Source organism: Pararge aegeria, chromosome 7 (assembly GCF_905163445.1).
Source record: "Pararge aegeria chromosome 7, ilParAegt1.1, whole genome shotgun sequence".
In the NCBI taxonomy this organism is placed as follows: domain Eukaryota; kingdom Metazoa; phylum Arthropoda; class Insecta; order Lepidoptera; family Nymphalidae; genus Pararge; species Pararge aegeria.
In genome coordinates this window covers 7,378,314-7,405,761 of record NC_053186.1, presented here as the reverse complement: position 1 = coordinate 7,405,761, position 27,448 = coordinate 7,378,314, and the positions used below count along the sequence as shown (strand labels likewise).

General features: G+C 36.5%; 1 protein-coding gene across 2 annotated transcripts; it reads left to right on the top strand.

The window, feature by feature from the left end:
* The first annotated feature begins 16,957 nt into the window (after positions 1-16,957).
* LOC120625093 (eukaryotic translation initiation factor 2D) lies at positions 16,958-27,364 on the top strand. 2 transcript variants are annotated; one of them, XM_039892018.1, is made up of 12 exons: positions 16,958-17,013; positions 17,100-17,358; positions 18,648-18,811; positions 19,512-19,650; positions 20,265-20,457; positions 21,594-21,720; positions 23,093-23,189; positions 24,149-24,240; positions 24,995-25,130; positions 25,593-25,745; positions 26,046-26,189; positions 27,189-27,364. In XM_039892018.1, the coding sequence occupies exons 1-12, from the start codon at positions 16,958-16,960 to the stop codon at positions 27,279-27,281; spliced, it is 1,653 nt and encodes a 550-aa protein (XP_039747952.1). In that variant the 3' UTR covers positions 27,282-27,364. The 2 variants fall into 2 exon arrangements, with proteins under 2 accessions (XP_039747952.1, XP_039747951.1); XM_039892017.1 differs by having other exon boundaries at positions 24,026-24,240.
* Positions 27,365-27,448: the final 84 nt, after the last annotated feature.

The following is a 27,448-nucleotide window of genomic DNA, read 5'->3' as shown; positions in this document are numbered from 1 at the left end:
TACCTATTAGGTATACCACATAATATAAACGGACAAACAGTTATACACAACATATGACGTTGGATTCACGCAAACATTTTTCATTTAATTTGATACATACCAAGAGTACGCTCATCGCTAGCACGAAGAACAATACTCGGATAATATTGACCGTTTCCTATATCCATATATTATAGTATAGCTAACTAACTCTACAGGAATCGCGCCGGGTTCATATTACCCACTACCCAGTACACAAGTACAAAACAGACGACTGAAAATGCCGGCAAAATGTCGAAAGCATTCGCTTTTACCAAAGAGAAAAACAAAGTTCATGCAAATGCAGTCAATGCACGGGGTCGTGCATTCCCACAAGTTGTACGCAGTTTATGTCGTTTGCCAATTCGATCGTTGAAACCCAATGCCAATCCGCATTGCCGTCGACTGGATTTTTTGCTTGTACATTTCACGCTTTGTAATATATTAGTGTTGAGTTTTCATGCCGTTTGGCAGATCAGAATAAAGTTGTCACCACGCCTACTATTCGACTAAAGAAATGTAACGGAGAACGGGCAGCAGCGTCCTCTATGCTACTATACTACCATCTCGCACACACACACACACACACACACACACACACGTGTGTGCGCGCGCACACGCAGTTTCATACTTTTACAGTGATCATCGTTTCATTCATTAGCGGTTAAGTTTTTTATATGTTATTGTTCACAAATAAATAAAAATAACTAAATAAATAAAAATAAAAATAAATCTTCTGCGAACACCAAACCGTCTGCCCAGCGTGGTGATTATTTATGGCAAACCCTCCGATCGGTTGAGACTTTGAGTTCAGCAGTGGCATATAGGCTACAGGTGAGTTTTAATGTTTTTTTTTTGAGATCCTTGAAAACATGCCAGCAACATAATATCCTGGACAATGAGATCCTTATCATCAATAGCCTATAACAGTCAATTGCTGGACTGAAGGACTCCCCCGTTTTGTCCATAATCAGCACACTGGGCAGACGAGCCAGTGATGGTAGTAATAGAACATAGGACTCTGGTACTCATTCTCTGCCCCTTATTCGCCTCACACGACACCTGCGGGTAGGGGGCTGGTGACATCTCTTTTCTAATATGCCGTCACCATACGGTATGGTTAACACTTTGGACTTCGAGATCCTTAAGATTAGCTAGTGACTTAAATACCATAGGATTTACCCTTAGTCGCCTCACACGACACCTGCGGGTAGAGGGCTGGTGACATCTGTTTTCTGATCTGCCGTCACAACACGGCATGGTTAGCACTGTTTACTCCGAGATCCCTATCACCAATGAGCTGCAACAAACACATCACCAAAAATTGTTTACACTCTTTATTTGCACACTACTGCAAGTTAATGGAATGAAAGAAGAGTAGATAGACAAAGAAAGATTTCGGTCATAACGAAGGTGTCGCCTCATAAATGAAACCCTCCCATTTTTATTCTGGTCATTCCCGATCAACAAGTGTTGTAAATCTTCTAGCCGTCTACACACAGAGCAGTTCGAAAAATTCTTCATTAGATAAATGTTTTCTTATATAATTGTTTTTACTTCATCATTCGCCTCCTTAGAAACAAGAGCTTCGACCCACCGTGCTGCTCGAATTACGGTGCGAGGCTTACATGATTACTATCTGATATTAGAGGTTTTAACCGGGACCGAAGCTCAAAGATGCAATGGGTTGGACAACGCAAACGAGACTCCTACTCGAAGATGTTACTTTGAATTTCTTGACAGAAAAACACAATCTATCTTTATATCGATTCAACCGAGTTCTGTTTAGAAGTTTTCGGAGAATAGGGATACTTCTACTAACAAACTACTCAGTAAATTTTGGGTAGGTAAGTAAGTACGTGGTAAGTACATAAGTATAATATTTCCTCTTACTTACGGACAAAAATGACGCGCATGTGAAACAAAAAGTGAAACGTAACGTTTATCAAAATATGACATAATGAATTACCGGTGAGTAGTATTCATTAACAACACAAAAACAGTACGATGCGTTTTTATGTCCATTGTGAAAAAATGTGTGCATAAAGACTTACTTAAAATTTCATTGTTAAATCTCTAATTGCAGATCATAAAATATAGCATCGTAGCATGGTTTTAAATTATTACTTTCTAGCATAGTGGATTTAAAAAGTTCGTATAGGAAAAATAATAATTAGGTGTTACTCACTGACGAAATCGCGTGAAACTGCAATTTATAGCTGTTGCGACTTCGTCTGCGTTTGATTTTGTTTTTGGAGGTGGCTTTCAATTTAGTTGGAGTTCTAAAAAAAATATTAAGTATCGCTAAGCCTTAAATGAAGGGTTTGATTCTGTCCGTTGACGAGTTCTGTTCTCTGTCTCCAACCAAATTCAGATCTACAAAAAGTTTGGGCAAAATTAAACACATATTATCTCTACCTCTATTTTATAATTTGTCGGAGTTATGGTGTAAAATCGTCAAACACTTTCATCCCCTCTCCCAAAGGAACCGAGCTGAATGTCGGGATTAAAAGTATCCTATATTACTTCTAACGCTTCCAAGAATATGTGTACAAAGTTTCATGATGATTAGGTTAAGTAGTTTTTGCGTGAAAGCGTAACAAACAAACTTACATTGACATTTATAATATTAGTAGGGATATTGAAAGTATTAGTACTTTAGAAAAGTAAACGAGAAGAACATGCGTTTTTATCGAAGTTGGTTAAAACTAAATATATTTTTTTCTTATCTATTACTTAAGTGTTTACTTTCTCTTAAAATAGCGGATTTTTAATTATTCGTCTTTAAACAGGCATACAGACAGTATTATTCATAACCCCCGACGCAAAAAGAAGGCTGTTAGATTCACCGCGTAATCTGTGTGTCTGCATCGGAGCGCTCATGTCTGGGTGAGGATAGTAGTTTAGCAATGGTCCGTAAGAAGTTTATCGTACATTGTGTTTTACACTCATAATTGACTGACTACGCAGATGGTTCTAATGATAAGTGCATCCCTGTGTCCATCAGTCTGAAGCGTAGGTGTTAAGGCTCACGTGCCACGTGCAATCACAGCAAGACAGTCACAGCAACGCCGCTTGCTAGCAGAAAAAGCATGGTAGTACGGACGAGCTCTGTCACAAAAAAATGCTCAACTTTGGCCTTATTTTCAGTAAGCAGTCATCATCGAGAGCTGTGCTGATGTGCTCTATCGTAACAATAGGAAGATTCGTTCGTACTCGGGGACTGAGGTCCAAGCATTCACCTTTGAAAATTGTATATATACTGTCTAGCGCGATGCAGGATTTTTGTAGCGCCATCTAGTTAGGTATTGCGGAGACCGCCACAATCATAACCATCATATCAACCAATGGAGTCCAATGCTAGACAAAGCTCTTTTGTAGGAAATACCAAATTCCACAGTCTTGTGCAACCTTCTGCAAGTGCGACCACCGCTTCCCAGTAGGCAGTAGCTATAATAATTAATATTAACACTGATGGTAGACTTCAGATTACTATTAGATTACTGCAAGAGCAGTTGAAAGCGGTCTGAGGACGACTACGCGGCATCACTTTGTTCTGGACGCGACGCGATGTTCGGCATGAACCACGCTTGGTCTATCGCACTCTGTAATCTGATCTGACTCACAACACTCATTATTTTATTTGTTTGGGCAGAAGACCAAGTTTATAGACGTAAAAGGTAACATTCTCTTTTTAATCTTGCCTTTAAATATTTATTCGTAATGTCTGGTAGATTTTAAGCAAACTAAGTGTTTAGATTGTTTGTAGTCGTAAACTGGAGTTTAACGCAGCAGCAGAGCAGACAAATAAAGGTTTAAAGTGTCCTACGGTGAAACCCAGACGCAAAGTTTGCTGTCACTGCCGAAAGTAGTAAAGTACAGAGAGTCTCTTCTGCATATCGTGGTATAAGTTTCAATATAAGCACAATGCCCTTTCAAAATCCTAAGATAGGTTTGTTTGTTGGATACACAAAAACCTATAACGCATTTGTAGTTCAGGTTTGGGATTAGCATGTTTTCATGAGCGTTAACCACTAAGCCAGCCCACCCGCTGCCGTTTACATCTAAAAAAACCGTGAGCAAAGTGGTTAGGTAATCAAATCAAGAGACAAAGTTCATCGGCAGATTTTGGTAAAATTTGACAGATTATATCCGAACAAAAACAATGTTATCGAATACTTGAGCGCACAATAGCGCTAAACCGCATGTGAGGTCTTTGAGATGAGTAGTCCTCTCCAAGTCATGGATATAGTCACCTTTAAACCCTAAGGCATAAGGTTTATATTACGATAATATGTCCTAGTTACTGCGTCTAACTCCGTGGAAGTTATTCTTAAGAGGAAGTTGTATCCAAATAACATTTAATTTTTTAACTTATCAGGAAAACTCATTAAATTCTGAACACATTCTCTACTCGCCACTGATGTTACATGAGTTTATACAACGTGTAACTGAAATAAGTACGAAATAAGGTTGAAGGATGCATAAGTATATTTCATAAGGAATCACCCTGTTCAAATAATACATCAAAAGAAGAAGAAGAATATTAATTTTTCCGTACGAACGAATTCAAAACATTCTAAGTGTTTAATGACAACCCTATTGAAGAAACAGACACGCACATAGTACCTACGCTACGCGACGCGTTCGGCGTTCCTAATAAAGTGACAGGAATCACATGATTTTAACTTTGCATGTGATGTTAGGGCTGTATCTGATTTCTTTCAGTAAAATCTAAGGCAGTGGTTTACTCAAAAACTATAAGCTTTTCGGTTTCATAGTTAAGTCTCAGAGACATACATAATATACCTCTAAAGCCTGTAATGCTTAAAAATTAGCAATCATCAAAAAAACATCCATAAGTAACTATGATGATGTATTATTAGTGTGTTGGAAACATTATCATTGTCCAGGTAATAATTTTACGTTTTGGTCTAAGCTTCCAAAGTTTAACTAGCACTAGGCCAGATTTTTTTTTAATTTAAAAATAAGACTCTTCAGAATAGCTGAACCGCTTTTACGTCAATATTCTCATAAAAGACTTAAGTTAAAATAATTCTTGTCAACTCGGTAAATACTGATCCGTACTCGACAAAACTATTCAGTTAGGTAGGACATTTCAAAGAGTGTTATGTTATACTACTATTAAATACCGTAGGAAAACCGAAACCTTGTGCAGACGATATGTACTCCGAGCCTTAATAGCTTTAAGTCCACAGTTGGCTCAGTTGCGTGGGAGCGGAAGCTACAAATAAAACCTCGCTGTTTCTCAGTCGGTCAAGACGAGACAATACCAAGTGTGTGGCTTATTGAAAAACGTGCCCACAATTAATTACAGTAATTAGCCAAATGTGAGACGCGCCATTCCGTTTTATATCTTTCGTTCATTATAAGATAACTTTCGCTCGAATGTGATGGTTTATGAAGTTCTTTTGTAACTTCTTTTATTTCATAATCGTTACGCGTCCGTCGTCGTCTGATATTACTTTGTTAATTATCTCATTGTTTTAAAAGACACAATAAATATTTATCCTTTATAAGCTTGTTAGTTGTAGCTTGTATCATTCTGGACAAAGAAGGTATGTCTATGACATGGGACAAGCTTTTAATTGACAGACCAGTTTCTATAGTTGAGGTGATTCAATCGGGGTGGATTTTGGCTACGCTTTATGTTTGTTATGAGCGTGAGATAGCCGGATTCGACTAGAGTACATTGAAAGCTCAAACGATACCTAAAATGATAGGCCGCTCATTCCACTTTGCCTATTTTGGTTTATTTTTGAAATTTCAAATAATTTCATTTTATTTGCCATTAAAAATTTAAACACATATTAAATATAGTCTCAATATTCTAATTAACTTAGAAATAAGAAAAATATCCTTAATATAAATTTGAAATAAAGATAACCTAATTTTTTTTTATTTGTCAAGATAATATTGCAATCTTGTATAGCGTATAACATATTTTCTTCCACTGTAAAGAACTCCATAGGAATCCTCTTAGCTTGTGACACTATTGTGACTCCACAATATTCTTAGTTTGTGATTCGCTATAACCATGTAAGATGCTGGAACCTGTGCGGTGGTCTGTCCTTAAACTACTAAACTCTTCGGCAACTTACAGCAATGCGTTTTGATAAATACTTTTGTTTTACATTGACATATATGTATCTTCTTTTTAATCAATTATATAACTAGCTAAATATTGAACTTAACGAAAAGTATTGCTTCTTAACGTTATACGTATCTTCATCAGTAAAATAATATTAAATACCGAATATGATTTTTCATCGATAAATCTGTAGGTCCTTTTTCATAAATTCTTTTTTTTTTTTCTAATTATAAGATCTGCATGGCAGAGATCGCTATTAAGCGATAAGGTCGCCTTTTGTATGGTACTTCATTTTTAACTTTTTAAAAACTGTTTTTCTTGTATATGCAATCTGATAAATAGTGGAAGGATTATTTCTGGTCGTATATACGTATGGTCGTCCGTAGTAAAAATACAAGTAAAGTAATACTAAGTACCGATTAAGGATATATATCCGGATCGCAGTCGTATTTGTTAATACGATTGCGATCCGGATATCTATCCTTAATCGCTGCTTATCCTTCAACAGCAGCTATTTCGTCATCTATCGTAGATAAATGACGAAATATCTGCTATTAAGTATCGATATATTACAATTCACGTTGTTTTTAACGCTGGTAACGACTTTTTGTTAGTAATAATTGGAATGGCTTGTATAACGTGCACTGTTCATCCAATGCTGCGGCCAGACATCCGCCGTGAGCCCCAAACTATTTAATAATATTATAAAGCGGTTCAATATATATTGGCTATAATAGATCGATATAATAGATTTTGGGTATTGCAGTGAAATGGTTATATTTTTATTACTTATTATAATCGAACAATTGTTGGAAGCTTTTAAAGTAAGATCTACTAAGCAAAGTACTGTTTCCAATCGACTTAAAAAAATATAGAAATGGATGGGAAGCTTTAAAAAAAAACTCCATCATCACTAATAATTGATTATTATTTTGAGCACCGTAATAAAATCATCAGTATTCCAAATAAGTATTATGTACTAAGTATTATTATTAACAGTACTAACTAATGACAGCATGTTCGCAGATCTGGCCTTACCTTAACGCCAACAGGTGTGGTCGAGGGCGCACCGGAAGTGTAGCCAACTCACTCGCCAGACACTCCCCAGTCCGCGCCCTACGTCCACCGCAAAAACACATGATCTACACTTTCAGTCGTCACACAACAGGTGTATAATGGCTAAAGCTGAGACGAAAATAAAAGATAACAATAATTTAAACTTTTATTTTCAAGTAACTAAGACTCATTTTTTTTGTCAGTACTGAACTTTAGTGAAAATAGTTGTTTTACAAAGCAGATAGCCCACCTGATGGTAAGGGGAAAACCATCCCTACTAATATCATAAAATATTATAATGTAAGTTTGTTTGTTATGCTTTCATGCAAAAACTACTGAACCGAGCCTCAAGAAACTTTGTACACATATTCTCAAGTGTAAGAAGTAATATAGGATACTTTTTATCCCGACATTAAGCTCGATTCCTTTGGGAGAGGGGATGAAAGTGTTTGACGATTTTACTTCGTAACTCCGACAATTATAACCGATTTAAATAATTATATTTGTACTATAGAAGTTATAATATGTGTTTAATTTTGCCCAACCTTTGTGTTGATCTGAATATGGTTGGAGATAGAGGACAGAACTCCTCAGCGGACAGCAGCAAACCCCTCATTTAAGGCTTAGCGATACTGAATACTTTAATTTTTTTTAGAACCTGTAATTACGACGAGCATTGCAAAAGTGCTGCTTAGTGGCAGAAATAAGCATGCGGAACACAGCATTGCAACAATGCTGCTTAGCAGCAGAAATAAGCATGGTGGTAGAACTTCCCCGAACGTGCTCTGTCACCAAAATACACTACTTCTACTAAACTTTTTATTTTAACTTAAACTTTTTTAATTTTGTGATAAGTCATTACTTCCATTCGAAATGGCGAGGCAATAACTCACGTAGTCCACTAGCTTGTATTGTCAACAATGTTTTTACTGCCCTGTAGTCTACGTACCAGGGTTCCACATCTTTTTCGTATTCCACTTATAGGTATTTAGCGTTATACTTACGCCCAAAGTAAGTAGTGAAATCAAATTGCATTTAATAGTCCTATCCTACAGGGGCGAGTACATTTAGGATAGCACTACTTAAATGAATCTGCCATGTGAAGATTTTGTATTAGATTGATTATATACATTTTCTACCCTTCCCAATAGATTAAGATAGTATTTTAGGTACTTAATTCAACCATCTGATGATTATATTGATTATTAACTTAGGGCGTCAGCCCGCTTTGTGACGTCCACAAAGGAGACGGCGAAGCGAGAGAGGGAACTGACAAAAACACTCGCTTCACTCTCGCAGGAAACGCACTTGGCACTGGAGGGCTAACAATGACCTCCGGCCTCCATGAGTTGCCTGCGGGTGGTAAGTTTAAGGGGAAGTTCTACACCCAATAAATGGCCGAGAAGTTGGCGTGGGGTGTTCCGTATGCGTCTCTCAGCACGGCTAGCACGGAAAAGGACAACATTGAATTGTTGAATGCGCTCCCGCTTAATATACGTGAGGCAAAATCGCTTGTAAAATGTTAAAAATGCGGTGAAAGCATATTAGCTTGCTCATTAATGACTACTTTTAGTACCTTGTTTATGTTTATTTTTATTATCTATATGTTCTTAAGTATTTATGTATGATTGAGTATATATTAGTTTATTATTTTATAATTATTTTTTATTTAATTGTACGTTCTACCTTATTGTGCTGTTGTATTTGTATCTCTGTAAATTTTCTCTGTGGTGTACAATAAAAGTGTATTCATTCATTCATTCATTCATTCATTCATTCATTCATTCATTATTGATAATATTTTTCTTATTTGCGCAATTTTGTTTATGTATATTATATTAGCTATTTGAATGTAGGTTTATAATAATTTTACACCACCTGTCCGCTCTCGCTCATCTTGTCCTGATCCAAAGGTTGCCTGGCAGAGATCGCTACTAAGCGATAAGGCCGCCTTTTGTATTCTAATTCTGTCTTTGTATTTTTACCTATATAACTTCATAGTGGTGTACAAATAAAGAGTTTAATAATTAATAATAACATAACATATCAACACATAAGTTTTATCAACTCTCCGAATCTGGTTTTTCTTTCATTGTCGGCGTCACATGCAGAACAAGACTATAACTTTAAACAACTCTTACTAGAAGTTTCACTTCTATTCTTGGTTCTTCCCCGATTGTTAAGGGTAAAGCGGTACGGGAATTGAGACTGATGAACCTCCTTGCCCGTACCATATTTTCCCTACAGTTTTACGATAAGAAAACCACCTAATCAGCTCATTTAGTGTAACTAAATACGATTCTTGGACGAGAACTAGGTATTTTTGTGTAATAAAACTTGTTTAATGAGCTACTACCGCATACCTTCAAAGACTACAAGATTAGGGATATAATTTATAAAAACTGGAACGAGTCCGACGTCTTATTATGAGAGTTGAGGTGAGATCGCAGTCGAGCCATGGAAAAAATGTATTCATTTCATAAAGCTAAATTAACGATTAACCAAAAAACTAAGAATGTGATTGTTTAAAGTATTTAAAATTAAATTAAATGAAAAACATACATAAACCCACATCGTCAGTAGGATATGTCAGTCTGGATATCATGCGATGTGGCAGTCATCTCTTAATCGCAGCATCTACATCTAATCCCGCATGAGCAATATTCCCGCGGTCGGAATTGATAGCGAGGCAACTTGACCGTGGCAGCTAGGGTTGCCACTACAAAATTTTTATATTGAGAGTACCTAATTAGTGATTTAAAAGGCACGGAATAGTAAGTTGCGGAGAGATGGAACAGAGATATTTGCCAACGAGAGCCTGCTTCATATTTAGTTTTTTTTTTTATACAGATGTTTCTCTGACTATCCTTGAAATAAGAACATAAATATCTTATTGTAAGTACTGCCAATTTTTTGATAATACTCCCTTCCCCAAAACGGTTCAATAACCTTCCCAAATATTTTTCCGTTAATATCAATATTGTGCGCAAACTGAAACTATCAGTGTTCTTTTTAAATTTAAGTCCTTTATTGATATGCGTGGAACGACAGTAATAACAATACTAAAGTTGTTAGAATGTTATTATTCAGCTCTGTAAACCCTTCCTTAAAGTAAACCGTTTTAGTATAACCCTTATACTATTATTGTTAATTTAAATCTTTTTTTCTGCTATCTATTTGGCATGGGTGCTAACCCTAGATGAACTTCCGCAGCCTCTCGGAGTCCCGCATTGCAGTCCCGCGCTGTGTCAATAGTTAATGCAATGAAATTCAGATACTGCAAGCTCATGTTCATATTAATATCGCAAACGGAAACGCATTGTTCATTTGCATAATAAATAACTGCTATTATAACTACGGTTAGAGCAACTGCCTATTTCATCTAGCAGAACTTATCATTTTGTAATTGTGTATTTATTAGTATTTTTTACACACACTTGGAAGAATTATCGACAGGATTTGAACCTGCGACTATCTAGCAATCGCGACCTGAGCGCTTTAACCAATTAAGCTACGGCTCTCCTACCGTCGATACGAACTTATCATGGTCGGCTACGATCACGAGGTCCTATGTTCGTTTCCAGGTGAAAAAGTTTTTCGGATTTTTCTTAAGAATTTAACAGTACCTACCATGCCGTGGGAAGGAAGTAGCCGTAGTTCACGTCGTTTTGTTGGTCATATTCTTCTCAACATATTAAAGTTAACTTCATTTAGCAAGTAATATAAGGGGCGCTTAACATCCTAATAATGATTTTCATGCGTCTTACCAATGCATAAAATGTAAGTTGAAGCGGCTCCTTGCTTTCCTCGTGTAGGTATATGGAAACAAAATAAACGAAAGATTTCAAGCTGTTACGCGCAAAATAAATAATACGCAAGCTTTTTAAATGAAGTTGAAACATTCGTATTTTTGCAGTACTTGCTTTTGTATGATTTACTTTTTGTTCGAGATTGTGTCAGAGAAAATGTTTTCCACTGTTTTTGAATTGCAATTAAGTACACAAACCTTTGTTTTATAAATGTCGCATTCAGCGTTGACTTTCGCGTTAGGCGTTGCTTAATTTAATATTCACAAGAACCACGTCTTTTGAAGTTCTATCACTTACACGAACGTACTTAATCACGACTTTTTTTTTTGTTACACTACAAGTTAGCCCTTGACTGCAACCTCACCTGGTGGTAAATGATAATGCAGTCTAAGATGGTAGCGGGCTAACCTGTTAGGGAGTATGGCAGTTATATTTAACCCATACCCTATTCGGTTTCTACGCGAAATCATACCGGAACGCTAAATCGCTTAGCGGCTCGCTCGTCTTTGTCGGTGGGGTGGTAACTAGCCACGGCCGAAGCCTCCCAGCAGACCAGACCAGAAGAAATTCGAAACTAATAAATTTACTCAAATCTCCCCTGCCGGGAATCCGGGACTTCCAATTTAAATCACTGTTTATATATTTCAAGCATTATATCTTCTATCTAGTTATCTAGAAACGATTATAGAAAGTAACAATAATTAATGAAACTTAAAAAAATCACGACGAAAAGTATTTTTCTAGCGCAAATAGTTTTTGAGATAAATGGAAGTAAGAACATGGTCAGATGATACGTACGTAATGCATATGCCATGGCACAGCGGGGAGAGCTTTGGCTTTATAAGCGGAGGTTCCGGGTTAAATTCCAGGCAGGGGCTATATGAGAGTTTATAATTTCCGAATATTTCGTCTTCTGGGAGCCTTCGGCCGAGGCTGGACAATGACGTGATGGACAAAGCGATTAAGCGTTCCGGTACGATGTAGCATAGAAACCGAGGGTTATGACGGGTATCAGTTTAATATAATTGCCATAACCCTTAAAAGTTAGCCCGCTACCATCTTAGAGTCCATCATCACTTAGCTCCAGGTGAAATTGCAGTCAAGTTGAAGTTGTAGCGGAATAATAAAAGGACTTAATAGTTGCCTAGGTAGATATATTAATAAAGCTTTTTCTGATGATTATTCAATACATTTTTTTTTTCTTTTTCATTTTAATTTTCTTTTGTTTAGCGGCTAAATATCACAAAATTTGGTGGTAGACAAACTTTTGTGTTATGCATGCTGAGTTAGCCTTTAAGTGGGGTGTACAGCATTAAGTATAAAACAATTGTTAAATGTGTCCATATATTAAGATTGTATACACGTTGGCTTCCTAATAAATAAATAAATACATTGCCTTGGGGCCATTGTGCTGGTAAGCGCAGCGTTGGTCGGCCCCCAACGAGGTGGACAGACGACATTAAACGCGTCGCAGGTAGCCGCTGGATCCAAGCGGCTCAGAACCGTGGAACTTGGAACTCCCTACAAAAGACCTATGTCCAGCAGTGGACGTCTATCGGTTGATGTGATTGCCTTGGGTCTCGTCATAAGTAGCTGTGTAAAGAAAGGGGTTTAATTACAAACGCCCTAAAATAAATAACTATTTTTCGCGTTGCACGCTTTCAATCCGTAAAAGACTGTCTGAAAAGAAAAGCAAACCGCGTTTAGCTCGGGGGTCGTTAACTGGCAGCTCCCACTTGACCCTCGTGAACTAAAGCTCTGGAATTTCTTATTAGTGCTTTGCTTGCTTATCTTTTGACATTTTGCTCCATATGCGAAAGGGGACAGTAGGGCAGCTCAAAGCCAATATGTTTTCAGTTTCAAATTCAAAAAGTTCTGTTTATTTTAAGTAAGCTTAGTTAAAAGCACTAAGTTTTAAACGTCAAGTCATTCAGATTGTTGTATATACTCGTATACTCGTACCACCAGTTTAATTTCAAGTGTTATTATAATTATTTCTTATTTATTATTACAATTTACTTGCATCCAAAATGAAGATGAAGAGAGAAGATGAAGAAGAATTTTAAACTTAATATAATGTTTTCACTTTCGCTGATGCGACTAAATCCTTACTTATGCTTTTCGGACTTTTAATGTTTGTCCAGTTTATTCAATTAACTGATTTAGTGATACTGCAGTCACTACATCCTCAAGCAAGGCATTACAAAGATGTCTACCTCTATGGCTGATAAAGTGCTTAAAATTATTCAATGAAGCCTGTTGCAAGTTTGAGACCATAGCCTCTCAGTCTGGAGTTACTCTTTTTGTAAAATATTTCCCGAATACTTGTTTAGTATTTTATAACTTCCATCGCCTCTTCTCGCCTAGTTTTGAGGTCAGTAGGTAATCATTTGCTCATATGGGAGGTTTCTCAATTCTCTTGGCAGTTTATTGGCTCTTCGTGGAACTTTTTCAAGAATTTCTATATCCCTAACAAAATATGGACTACAGACCTGTAAAGAATATACCAAAGAAAAGTATGTGTAAGTAAGTATGTATCACGCAAAAATGGATTCTAATAAACATCCAGCGGCTTGTATTTAGTAATCCAAAATTAATTTTCTATCGTTAAGGCTGTTTAAACCCACTATAAAACACTGCAGTAAAACATCCCCGCCGTAATCAAGATAAACTTAAAGAGTTTTGTTCCTCAATCACGCAAAAACGGCTGAACAGATTTGGATGACATTTGGCATGCATGTAGCCTTTGACATGGAAAAGAACATAGGCTACCTTTTGTTTCTAGAAATAAGAGAGTTCCCGCGGGAATAAAAAACCTTAATCCACGCGAACGAAGGCAAGTAACTCATAAATCAAATGCCAAACAATTTAGGCGAGGTCTGTAGAAAAAAAACGTTAAACATCTTAGGTGATATCAATTAATGAAATCTCCTTAGATTAGGCTTTACTTACTTAGGCATTGCCTTCGTCGATGCTAGTGACCGTTTTCACTAGCTTCGACGATTAGATCCTATAGTAAAATAGTATTACTTACAGATTTAAGTGTTATTAGAGTAAGTAGGCTTATAATATTCGCAGATGGTAATATATAGGTAAGCTGTTAACATACAGCACACACAGCTTCGGAAAATACTTAAAACTGCTGCATAGTATTAGTAGATTATGTAGCCTTTATATATTATTCAATCCAATCTCTATACAGTTCGAAGTGAACAAGAATTCTCATACCGCTCTTATAAAGTCACACTCACAAGCCTCCTAACTCTATTTGTACATCGTTAAAACTATGTACTTACAGATCTTATTAAGCTGATATTTTAATATTTGTGTGTAGTTGAGATTATATATTCGTTTATTGACAAGCATTTACCCAGATGTTACCTACCAATCATCTCTTTTAATGCTATACCTACTTTGTAAATAAATAATTAATTAAATAAATAAATGTATGCTCAATTACGTAGATATGATGCAGTTTTGCACTTCCTTGTGTTTTTCACGGGGGAGGCGTAGGTTTGTTTACCTACTCCACAAGTTATTATTTTAACCAGTGAGATGTTATCACCCCTGCATAAATCTAAAATCAGGCTTGAAGATATATATCTAAGTCTTTTACTCATAGTGACCTGTAGATATTATAGATATAGAAGCATGAGTTAAATTAGATACCTAACGCAAGAGGTAAATACATCAAAGTTTTAATTGTCTCTCATCGTCATTGAACCACTCTTGCAGGACGATGCGCAAGAGCATACTTTGAAAACTTGTAAGTAGGTAGATGATTAACATCTTACTGATGTGAAGTATCCACCACTGTGGGTGGAAACTGCGCAGTTATACCTATTTACATTTTCAAGTAATAAGTATATAAATATTAATATCATGGTTATTTTCCATTAAATATGTAAAATAAAAAATAAAAATAAACCGACTTTAATGGCCATTTTAACAAAGAGTGAAAGGAGTGTAGGCTGTTATCCCAGTGCGAATTGGTGGACTCCGCACGCACGGCTTTGAGAACATTATGGAGAACTCTCAAGCATTCACGTTTTCTCACGATGTTTTCCTTCACGGTTGATATTCTCCCACTGTAGAAAACCACACCAAACTAATTTACATGGCTATAAAATTTGATTATTTTTCTTGATTTCCATGAGATGGCCTTAATAAATTGGCTTGGTGACAATGGTTCCATTGTTCCCCGGAAGTATAGCCTTTTAAAACATTAACAGAATTTTCAAAATCAGTCTGTTACTAAAGATAAAACGGTAATAAATATTAGAAAAAAATACAGTGGATCCGAATCGTCTTTTCTTTAATTTAGCCTACGTTTAGAACGCACTTACGAGGTCTGTATCCCGATTAATACAACCTGGGAATTGAAAAGGTAAAACCCTTAAAAAGAGTAAATAACACTAGCTATACTATAGTTAAAAAAAATTAAAACACAAGCAAAAGGTAACCTTTCCCCTTAGAGCGATCTCTTCCAGGTTACCTACACTAATGGATCACAAATTATTACATTATAGAAGGGAAATCGCGAAGTAAGTATACAATATAATTGACCTACACTCTAAAAAGTACATACTACATTTTACAAACAGATTTTTAGTAAGGTAGTAGGTAAATAGACATTGATTCTTTAACTGTTTTTTTAAGTTAGATACATTACATTAGGGGTACTTTTAGTCAGGGATTTAATTCTAGTCATGATATCGCTATCATTACTTAAGCCTTTTCAGTAGCTATCCGCAGTCGCCTTGCACCGCCTGGCGCATACCCTCGTTACCACAAATCATGTGATCAGATTGTGTCACGATAATTTTAGTAAAAACGCAAACGCTATCGATTAAACGTTTTCGCAGTACCAGAGATACAATGTTATGTTGTAGTACGCCTTAGTAGTTAAAATAGCAATCATGTACAATATGAATACGGGCACTTATCAAAGACATAGTCAAAGTCAAAAATATCTTTAGTTTAAGAAGGCTCATAGAAGGCCCCTTAGATGCGGTATAATAAAGGTTATACAGGCTGTTGTTGTTTTACTATTCCGCGTTGATTTTTGATTTATTAAATGTAGTTGTAGTTCTGCAGATATTTTTGAAGTTGAATATCTTTTCAAAAATGGGATGTATTTTTAAAAGGACTGTTTCTAACCTTATTTTTTTTAACTCTATGTCTTAAATTTACTTGCATCCAAAATGAAGATGAAGAGAGAAGAAGAAGAAGAACAAGAAGAATTTGAAACTTACGAATCAGGAGAATGAACTTCACCACTTTTTGTAAATTTACAACGCTTTTATACTTTCCAATCTTTGAAAATTTGCGTTATTTTGCTATAGTACATTAAACAGGATCACAACTGACCCGTGGGCTACTAGGGAAACCACGTTAAAAAAACTCGCTAAGTACACTAATTCATAGGAGGCGTGGAAACGTGTGCATATTATGACGATAACAACTTTTATAACTTTTTGAATCGTTATATCTCAGAAACGGTGGCTCGTAGGAAAAAAAGTATAGATTAATTTTTTTATAGATAATTTTATGATCTACAATTTTTGTCTCAGGTACTTTTATGATAAACTGAACTTTTAAATAATATTTATAATTATGTTTTTAACAATTTGACTGATTTCAGCTTGCTGGGACTCTAATTTTTTGGTCTAATTGGACCGGACTAATTGGTTTACAACGGTCTCGAAGTACACCTTGTGCCTTCGGTCACCATTGTTATCAGGGTGTTCTCATTGATACACTTTCCTAAACGCAATTTTATGATGTTTGACATAGGCCTGACATTGACAAATCAGAGGCTGACAAAGACATATGGACAGCTGTTTGATTTGTCAAAAAATACCGCCGCGCTCAAAGAATGGAAATTACCCATTAATGATTAAATTCAGTGCAAAAATAATAATTTTTAGTTTCTAACATAAGTAAACTTTATCTTGCAATCATGTTCGCCAAACCGTATAGGTTAAAATCAAACAAAACTTTAAAAAACTCTGAAAAGTGAGATACCTGTCTTCTATGTATTAATATTAAAATAATCAGTTGTTTTCATGTTTAATAAAGTTGTAAATTCATTTCTGTTGCAGAAAATGTCTAACTCAACGGATACAGAGTGAGTTTCCTGTGGCAACGGATGAGAAAGTCAAGGAATTAGTGCCTTCAAAGTCTGCCACCAGTTGCATGAAAGTAGTGCTTCATTCAGGTGACACTGTGAGCGTCTACGTGGTAGATGGAGTGCCAGTGATGATCGACATGGGAGACAGACTTGTGCCTACTGTTTGCGCACTGTGGAAAGTTCCAGAATTAGTTCCTACTATAAGAATTCATACTCCAGTGCTGAGCAAGGTAAGTAATACCCAGTTTTGATACTCCGCAAACATTTGCAATAGCCCATCCATATGCTTGCTGTTTGGCACAAACACCTATCACAAGCCGAACAATGACCAAAATCAACAAACGCAAAAACTGAATCCACATGCCTGGCAAACGTGTTATTTTAATCTGGATGGGCAAACATGGAGGACAAGTTTTACTCGAATTTTTAATTAAAAAATAAATTATGACCGCGATTTACTAAATCAACTTTTTAAGCATCTTAAAAGCAAGAAGTAAATATTTTCTAGATATTTTTTTAAGTTGGTGCCAAGTAAAACGTAAATATTACTGAGTATACCATACCTTTTTATATTGTAGCAAGGAAAGTACTTAGTAATGATAACATTTGATGTCATCAAATTAAAAATGTTGTAGAAAATATTTATGTCTTGCATTTTAGTTGTTTAAAAAATTGCGTTATTTGTCAAAAATTACAGATTGTTAATGGTTGATTAGTTCAAAATTCATTCAAAATTCATTTATTTCAAGTAGGCCTAATATAAGCACTTTTGAAACGTCAAGTCTGTCTGTTTGTAGTGATTCTACCACCGGTTCGGAAGGCAGATTCTACAGAGAAGAAGCCGGCAAGAAACTCAGCAGTTGCTCTTTTCCAACATCAACAATTTACATTTTGCATTTTAACATTCATTTTTCTATCTTGTGAGAGCTGAAAGCGGAGCCGGATGCTTCCAAGCAACCTTGTCATTAAAAAATTCATCAATTGTATAGTAACCTTGCTGTAATAAATGTGTTTTAACAAATTCTTTAAACTTGTGCATTGGCAGGTCCAAAATCACCTTCTCTCGGCACTTCACCACTGTGTGTAATGCTTACCAACAATATATAAGTATATAAGCATTACACACAGTGGTGAAGTGCCGGGAGAACTAATCAACCATTAACAATCTGTAATTTTTGACAAATAAAGCAATAATTTTTTTTTAACTTCTTGTGTGTAGTTCAGGGTATCTTGTTTATGGATAACTTATACTCACTGACAAGGCATAGGCACTTGGCACTTCAACTGTGACTACCAACGTTATTCTGCATTTATTTGTGCCTCACATAGTTTAATCTTGGTAAATAGCATTAGGAAAAAAATATATGTATGAACCTTTCATAGGTGTGTGTATTGGATTATAGAATTTGAACTTGTTGAAAACTCTATTCTATCTTGGATTTTCCCACCAACTTTTTCTTAAGAAAGCCTAATAGTTATAGTAATAGTTATTCATTTGTTTGTTATAAAAATGTTTCAGATGCAAGGAGGGGCTCCACTGTACGCACCGGGTGTAGTGACTGAGGGCTGTTTTCCCCAGTTCCGTTGTGGAGCAGTGGTGGCAGCCTGCACCAGTGACAATGCTGCAGCAGGAGTTGTTGGCCAGGCCATGATGTCTTCTGCTGATCTAGTTAGAGCTCCTATGTATGTATATATATTTAAGGACCAAAGCATGTTTAATACATTTAGGATCAGCAAATTCCCGTACAACAAAATATATCTTCATCTTTGTTGTTCTTCATAAATCCCAGTGCCATGTTGATCAATCTGTGGCAATCATCACTATCTATCAATAGAAAATAGCCTATAATGAAACTTATATTTAGGGTTGCAGCAGGGCGCAAAAAAAAAGATGTCAAGACTAATAATATAAATGTATTAGACTAAGAGTTACATTATTAATTATTATAATATTAAAACTAAATTACCTATACTCGGCCGATTTGTGGCATGAGCTCCCTAGCCTAGGTCTTATAATTAATAGGAAGCGTGGTAATAAAGGTATTGCATCTCGATTCAAAGCTAGTCTCCGGAATTTGCAGCGCTGACGTAACTTGAACATGATGAGATAAGGCCGCTTCTTGGTTAGCAGGCATACTATGGCGATCCCGTGGGTATGCCTACGTAATATGATAAATATTTTTCTTATAAAACAGCTTTATTTTAATTTGCTAACTTCATAATATTAAATATTTCGTAGTTTCAAAGTTCTTCATATTTCAAACAACCCATTTTGATCTTTTGGTGAGAGGTGAACCCATTTGGTGAGTCTGCGCTTAATACCGCAATATCATATAAGAGTGGATGTGTAATTATGTGGCTTTAGATGATAATATTATTACAGGGGAGTATGTTTGGAGACGCTGCACGTGTACGGAGACCAGTTGTGTAAAGAGGAAAAGTTTTCCAAGATTGACAGACCCAAACTAGGACCAGCTTCATATGACAACACTGCTGATAACATAGCCTTTGATTTTAATCAGGTAGGTTCTATTTCTTTTAGGTAAATTCTAAGCAAAGATATGTGTTCTGGCAATGTTTCTTACCTTGCATTCCAAACTACTTTGTAGGAAAATTTTGAAATTTCATAGGAAAAGAGAAGTTCTACTTTAACATAGCCATGGATTCTTGTATAAATTAGTTACATCATAAGATTGTGAATGGAAATTTTTTTTTTATTGAAATTGTTTCATCCTAGCAGTCTCCTTTATGTCTCTTAGAGTCCCAGCAAAACAGTGTATTTCATTGTGAAGATAAGCTAAGACAAACCGAGAGGCAGATTATTCTTAGAACATTATTATCCTAAAGCTTAATAAGAGGGAGATTTTTTTTTTAATCACTTTTGTCAGTATTTAATCACATATTGCACCAAATCGGTTATTACCGGAAAACACAAATAAAATGATATTTTCTAAAAATGAATCCTAGCTAGATCGATTTATCGCCCCCGAAACCCTTGGATACTAAATTTCATGAAAATCGTTGGAGCCGATTACGAGATTACAATTATATATATATACAAGAATTGCTTGTTTAAAGATATAAGATAACATTCACCCAAACATTATGAATTCAATAATAATACTCTTGTCCACAGTTAACCATACAACCCATAAGAGAAGAATGGCCAAGCCTGGTTAAGGAGCCGAAACCCGCACCCGTAGCCAATGTGCCAGTAATCATTCCTGATGAACCAAAGGTGGAACCTGATGTAACTCCTAAGCCAATTCCGGAAACACAACCTGACGAAAATGAATTGATTGATGAGCTAAATGAATCTGTGACTACAGGTATATTTGACTGGGTTTTACTGTTTATAGGTATTACAATATGTCGCTCATTTGCGACAAGGATGACATAACTAAAAAAACCCGACATTTTACTTTATTATTAAACTATATATCTCTATGTGAACAAAACAGGAATTGTGAGATCCTTAGGAGAACCATAGTTACCGACGAGTCGCGTAGCTAAAGTGGCAATGGGCGAGGCACAAAGCTTGTAGAATCGATAGACATAGGGGTCCCAAGGTGCTGGAGTGGCGACCTCACATCGGTAAATGCAGCGTTGGTAGACCCCCGATGAGGTTTACAGATGACATTAAACGACTTGCAGGGAACCACTTGATCCAAGTGGCACAAGTCTGTGGTATTTAAAACTCCCTACAAAACACCTATGTCAAGCAGTAGACGTCCTTTGGTTGAAAAAAAAATGTTTACTATCTTATAGTTTCAGGTAGGAGACAAGATGTGACGTTATATCAATACTCTTTTCGTTTTAAAAATAATTTTAATATATTTATAATAATATAGTCTTTGTGGGACAAAATATTACTCTTTATGAACAAAAAGCATATATTAACAATCAACATACCAGAAACGATCTAAATTAGCTATATCTGTAAATCGTCTGCGAAAGGTGCAGAATTCCTTTGTGGGGTCGAGTATACGCTTTTACAAAATGATTCCTAAAGTAATACTGGACCTACCGTTGCCTACATTTAAAAAATGTGTAAAAACACGTCTGATACTGCGAGATTACTATACATTTGATGAATTTTTTAATGACGAGGTAGATTGGAAGCAGCCAGCTTCGCTCTCATCTCAAGATAGAAAAATGATTGTGTTGGAAAAGAGCAACTACTGAGTTTCTTGCCGGCTCTTCTCGGTAGAATCTGCTTTCCGAACCGCTGTAAAAGTCACTACAAACAGACATACTTGACGTTTCAAGTGCTTACAAAGAAGGCCTACATGAAATAAAAGAATTTTGAATTTGAATACATTTTTTTTACTGTCTAAGTTACTTAATACATTCATAAAAGAAAACCTACCTACCTGCCTACCCTAAACTTTTTATATAACTTGTATTGCAAGGTGATTTTACCCTGGTGAAATGATGCTCATTCATTTTATCCTTTATTATCCAGATTGTTCAGAGAGCGAGGACCAGGTGCCTGCCGACATGGACGGGTTGCTTCGGTGGTGCCTGCTGTCCTTCCTCAAGACTCAAGCCAAGCACATCGAGTTGCCGCTAAAAACTAATCTACTGTACAAGTGAGTTATTCATTTCACGAGAATTCGTCTGCGTTTGTTTTTGTTTATAAAAAATACCGTGAATTTTTAAAAATAACTTTTTCCACGTGTTGAGTTCCACTTAGTGGATGATAAATTATCGTTAAAATGCTAGAAAAACATATTTTGGTTTTTGATGCCGGATTTTTCCAGACTCGTCGCGTTTGTCCATATTTTATACTTGTGTCCTCCGCGAGTCAACATTTAGTACTTGAGTCCTCCGCGAGTCAACATTTAAAGATAGTAATTTGCTGTCCCGGACTTTTTTTAGAACTTCTATAGGAAAACAATTCCGTCATACATAATTTTTGCGTAACTTAAATCGTTTTCGCAACAGAAGCTCCCAAAAAGAAACATTTTTCCAATCTTCGTTAATGCTCCGAGATACTACGATGCTTCGAGACTATACAACAACAAAAAAAATCCAATTCGAACCAGTAGTTCCTGAGATTAGCGCGTTCAAACAAACAAACAAACTCTTCCACATTATTTCCTTAGGAATGATTCCAAGTATATTTTGTTTAAAATTTCAGCCTGGTAAAGCCAACATTGTTGAAATTCCATGTTTATAGTCGTAAAAATGTAATAGGCCCGTTTTGACATTTGTCATCGCGACGTAACTAGTTATGGAACCATAAGACTCGGGACTCGATACTCACGATAAATCAATTCAAGTTTGTATCAGTACTTGATTGATATTATTATGTATTGTAAAGTGTTCGTTTGTTCAAAGTATTCCTTTAACTTCACAAGCAATACGCGTGACTGGCTGTTGATTATACGTCCACTTTTCAACATGTTGAAACAGAGTTAGTACTAAATAACAACAAACACAAAAATCGAGTCAAATCACTGTTTAAATTAATGTCCAAAATAGAAGAGCCATAGTTAACGTAATAGTTAACAATATATATCAAACTTAAACGAGCGCACAGTCAACTTTACAAGATGAGGAACGAAAAACTACAGATAACTACAAAATATTTAATTTCGATATTCAGTAAAAAAATGGTTACAGTTCTAGTATAAAAAAAAAAAGACTGAGAACGTAACTGTTTTCGGAACGTTTCGCAACAATTATAAATTGCATGCTACTATAAAGTAAGCGCAAAAAGAATACTCGCAATATATTCTTTCATATTAATTAACGTCCCAAAAAAATTGGCGTATTTTTTAAAACACTGTATGTATTTTATTTTTATTTTATTGTTTCTTTCAGTTTCGTTCCAAGTTACATTCTATGGTCTTGCACAAATGTCAAAACGGGCCTATTACATTTTTACGACTATAGTACTTTATTAAGAAGTTTTTCAACCAGTCCGTCAGTATTTGAAAAAGTAATGTCACGTTTCAGAAACCACCTGATGCCGTTCTGTCCAACTGATAGGACTCTAGAAGTAAAGAAGTCTAGCTATAAGAAGATGGGGAAATTCCTTGAAGCCATGCAGAGGGTAATGTCTGACAAACTTTAATATTATATACTATATGTTGTAGATATATAATGAATTGGTCTGCCTCGTGACTGGTTTGAAGACAAATCACAGTTGTTTTCATGTCAAGATATTTTTGCCAGCCTATCTTTAGGTAACTGGTGGTGTCCACCCCGTGCCTTAGAGAGCACGTTAATTCATCGGTTCCGGTTATTATAACCAACATATATGTTAAACAATACACAATAAACTTAATGAAACAACGTTTTTTTTTTTTTATATAACATTTTTGTTTCAATGATATGGTTACAGACAAACGGACACGTCCACATAACCTCAAATACATACGACTCTAGTCTCTATGCCATGAGCAAAAATACAAGAAGTATGTGAATAACAATTATCCTAAGTAGCCTATACAACACTAGTAGTTACCTACGATTCTGTACGTGTAAAACATCTGATAAGTACATTATTCTCATGCCACTTTAATACGCTATACCATACCCCGGCCCACCGCGTCGCATTACCCGCACGCGTTATTACTTCGTTTGCTCAGTTCCTAGGGTCGTAGCGTCATGTTCAACAACCAAGAACCCTTCCTCTAGAATTCGGCTATCAAATATAAAAAAAGATATCCAAATCCGTTCGGTAGATCCAGAGTTAAGTGCGCCAAAGAAAACTTTGGCATAATTTGGGTAAGGGCATGACCTTCGATAATCAAGATACCTTTCTCTAGGTTAGGCTATCAAAATATCAATAAAAGATTTTCAAACCTGACTGTTAATTTGTTCGGGGATAAGAGCGAAAAAAAGAAAACTCTTCAATTTTAATATTAGTAACACATATTGCTCAAGGAAGGCCTGGTCGAAGTCCGCGAGATTGACAAAGGTGTGGACGCACTAGTGTCCGTCAACACGGCACACCCGCTGGTGCGGAGTCACAAAGCGCGTGCGCCTCAGAGCAAGGAGCCTGTGCAGGAGGAGGGCGACGCGCGCGAGTACGTGCCCCCGCAGATAAGGGAGCTGTACTGCATCACCGCCAACGTGCTCGACTTGTTCGCGCCACTCAGGTGAGTAATTTTTTTAAATTTTAGTACTCTACAAGTTAGTCTGACTTCTGCCGTGTCTAGTTCCCGCCCTGCCAAAATAGACGAGAACGTGAATGTATTTCAGTTTATATGCGTTTATCTGTATATCGTAAGTATTTATGATTATTCATAAAAAATATTTATCAGTTATCTTAGTACCCATAATACAAGCTACGTTCACTTTGGGGCTAGATGGAGATGTGTGTATTGTCTTTATATATATATATATTTTTTTTTTTTTAAGCGTTCTGGTACGATCCCGCGCGGTAACCGATTAGTATTAAAGGTTTAATATAACTACTGAAACCTTAGGGTGCTTGCTACCATCTTGGACTGCACAAGGGCTATCAAGGGCTTTCTTGTCGATGCCATAACAATTGCTGTTGATTTTCTGTAATTTTTTTAAAACTCGGGATATTGGATAGAAGCAGGCGTTTTTGCGGAAATTCATGATATATTATGAAAATTAAACTTAATTTGCTATACCTAACAAAATTAAGACTTAACAATTATTCATTGTAAAGTCAACATCTCCTGAGGATGCTCAGATTTCGGAGCGAAACGTGCGTAGAGGGTACATTGCCGAAGATCTGTCTGGTGTGGAGTATAAAGATAGAAGATAAAGTACACCTTACAGATTCTCCTGCTTTTTTGAAATTAAGCTTAATTTTCATAAACTCTTGAGACTTTTTCGGAATTAACCCCTTCCAAATAAAAAAAAACCATCCTTGCACAGGAAGGGCACGGCGCTGGCAGCGGCAGACGTACGCCAGGCGTTGGTTCAGCACGTGGCACAGCGAGGCTTGGCGCAGGCACGTGGCTCTGTGCAACTCGACCAGCTATTGGCCGCAGTGACGGGAAGGCAGCCGCAGGTATGCATCGTCATCATCCTGCGCCTGCGCCCAGCAATGGGCGGAAAGGATGTCCTTTCCTCCCATTGCTGGGCGCAGGCCTCCTCTCGAAGGTTTTCGAGCATAGACCCACCACGCTGCTCCAATGCAGGTTGGTGGGTTTTAACTACTATAGTCCTAAGTGATTTATAATAACCTGGATTGGCTTAACTTGCGCTCCGACGCTTCCTAACTCTGAGCTGGTGCTGAAAATTCTTTGGACTATTAATATTCTACGAATACTGGTGACGACAGATCAGCATACAGTTGTCACCACACCTCCTCTTCCCGGGGGCGTTGTACGAGGCGATTAAGGGAATCTAACAGATAACGGGCAGCAGCGTCATCTGTGCTACTACTACAAGCATCTTATGCGATCACTAGTGAAGGCAAATTCAGGCTGTCACTTTTTTGTCTCTTGTTTAGAAACCTGTTTGTTACCAGGAGCTAATGAAATGGGAGGAGCTAACTACGTGCGTGCTCGGCCGCATGACGCCCAGTACGGAGATGCGGTTCGCCGACGGCACAGTCAAACTTACAAAATCCAGGCTTGAACCCATCAAGATGCAGGTCGCCACTCGCAGTGGAAACAAAAAAGTAAGCTTGTTCAAATTCTACTTATATACTTGCAATAAAAAAACAAACATCAATGAGGTGAAACTTCGTTTATGAATTCGTTCTATAACAAGGTTTCTCTATTCGCTAACGGATTATCTGCTTACCGCTGAACATTGGGGTTTTAAACTAGGACCAGTGACCATAGTTTTGACGGTTTCTAAGATTTGGTTACAAATCATGAAACTTAAGTATTATTCAAAATCATTCATATGCCATGGTCATATTTCTTTGCCAAACATCTTAACTTTTTACTTAGTAGAACCCTTATCATCAATGCAGGTGACACTGGTATCGAACCTGGAGTCATTCGGGTTCAGTTTGCGGCCACTGGCCCACGCCTGTCAGCTCCTCGCCGGCGCGTCTTGCGGCATCACGCGCAGTGCGGCGTCGCGGACGGATCAGTTGATGCTGCAGGGAGACCAGGTACGTCTCAACTTCATAGCAAACACCCACAAACTTGAAAAAAATGGTGACAACCAAGAAAAGCACTTGTTGAACTAAACCGTAAAACACTTTAGATAACACTAATGCTTTCAAATTTTGTTTCATCATCATCATCATCATCATCATCAAAACCATTAACAGCAATAGTCACAGGTGTCCTCTCAGAATGAGACGGTTTTATGCTGTAGTCCACCATGCTGGCCGGGTATGGATTGGGGGACTTCACATATCTCAGATATGCAGGTTTGCTCACAATGTTTTCTATCTCTGTTAAAACAAGTGATAATTAATTTCTACAACACACATAGAGAAGTTAGCCCAATAAAAGTGCAGCCAAAGTCTCACCCTATCACCACTTCTTTACTTCAATTTTGTTTTGGTGTTTTAAATTATTTGTAGCTAGGAAGCAAGCACGTGGGTAGATACACAATACACATGAAGATAATTCATCTTGTGACATCTGAACATTGCATAAAACCCTTTTAAGTTCGCTCAAATTATTGGTTCTATCAAAAATAGTATTAATAATACAATCCTATTTTCATTGGAGTGAATGAATTTTCCATCATGTCTCTGAACATGCCTATGAAATTTTCGTATGAAAGGTTTTAAGATGAATCTATTTATGCCAAAATCAGAAAAACAGCTAAACAGCAATTGTTCATTCTAATTCAAGTTTTTGTTGTAGTATATTTATACAACAAAAAATAGTACTAGCATGCATAAAGACAATTAGTTTTAGTACCACCTACCATATAGCATACACAAAGCTTTTATTACCACACAGCTCAGTACCTAACTTGAGCTGTTTGCAGGTGGTATGTAAAAATTCAGTAGGGTTTCTAAACTTAATCTGCACAGCTTTTATGGGTACAACTAGCAGCTGCAAACACAAGATTTAAGATATTAATTTGAAAGACCATAAAACAACTTGCACAAGAGGTCATTGTACTTATATAAATTTTTTCTATCTTACAGACACATCTTGTGGCGAAACTACTGATAGAAAAGTATGGGTTGCCTAAGAAGTTTGTGGAGGGCGCTGACAAGGCCCTTAATAAGAAGAAATAAACTTATTAATAAGTACTATAAAGTATACTTTTATGTATTTAGATAAATTGAAATAAAACTGCCTAAAATTATCCTTAACCATATACTTTTGTTTTTATTAAACCCTAGTGACATATTTTATAATTTCATTTTAACATTTTTTTAAGTTCATTCTACTATTATTTCAT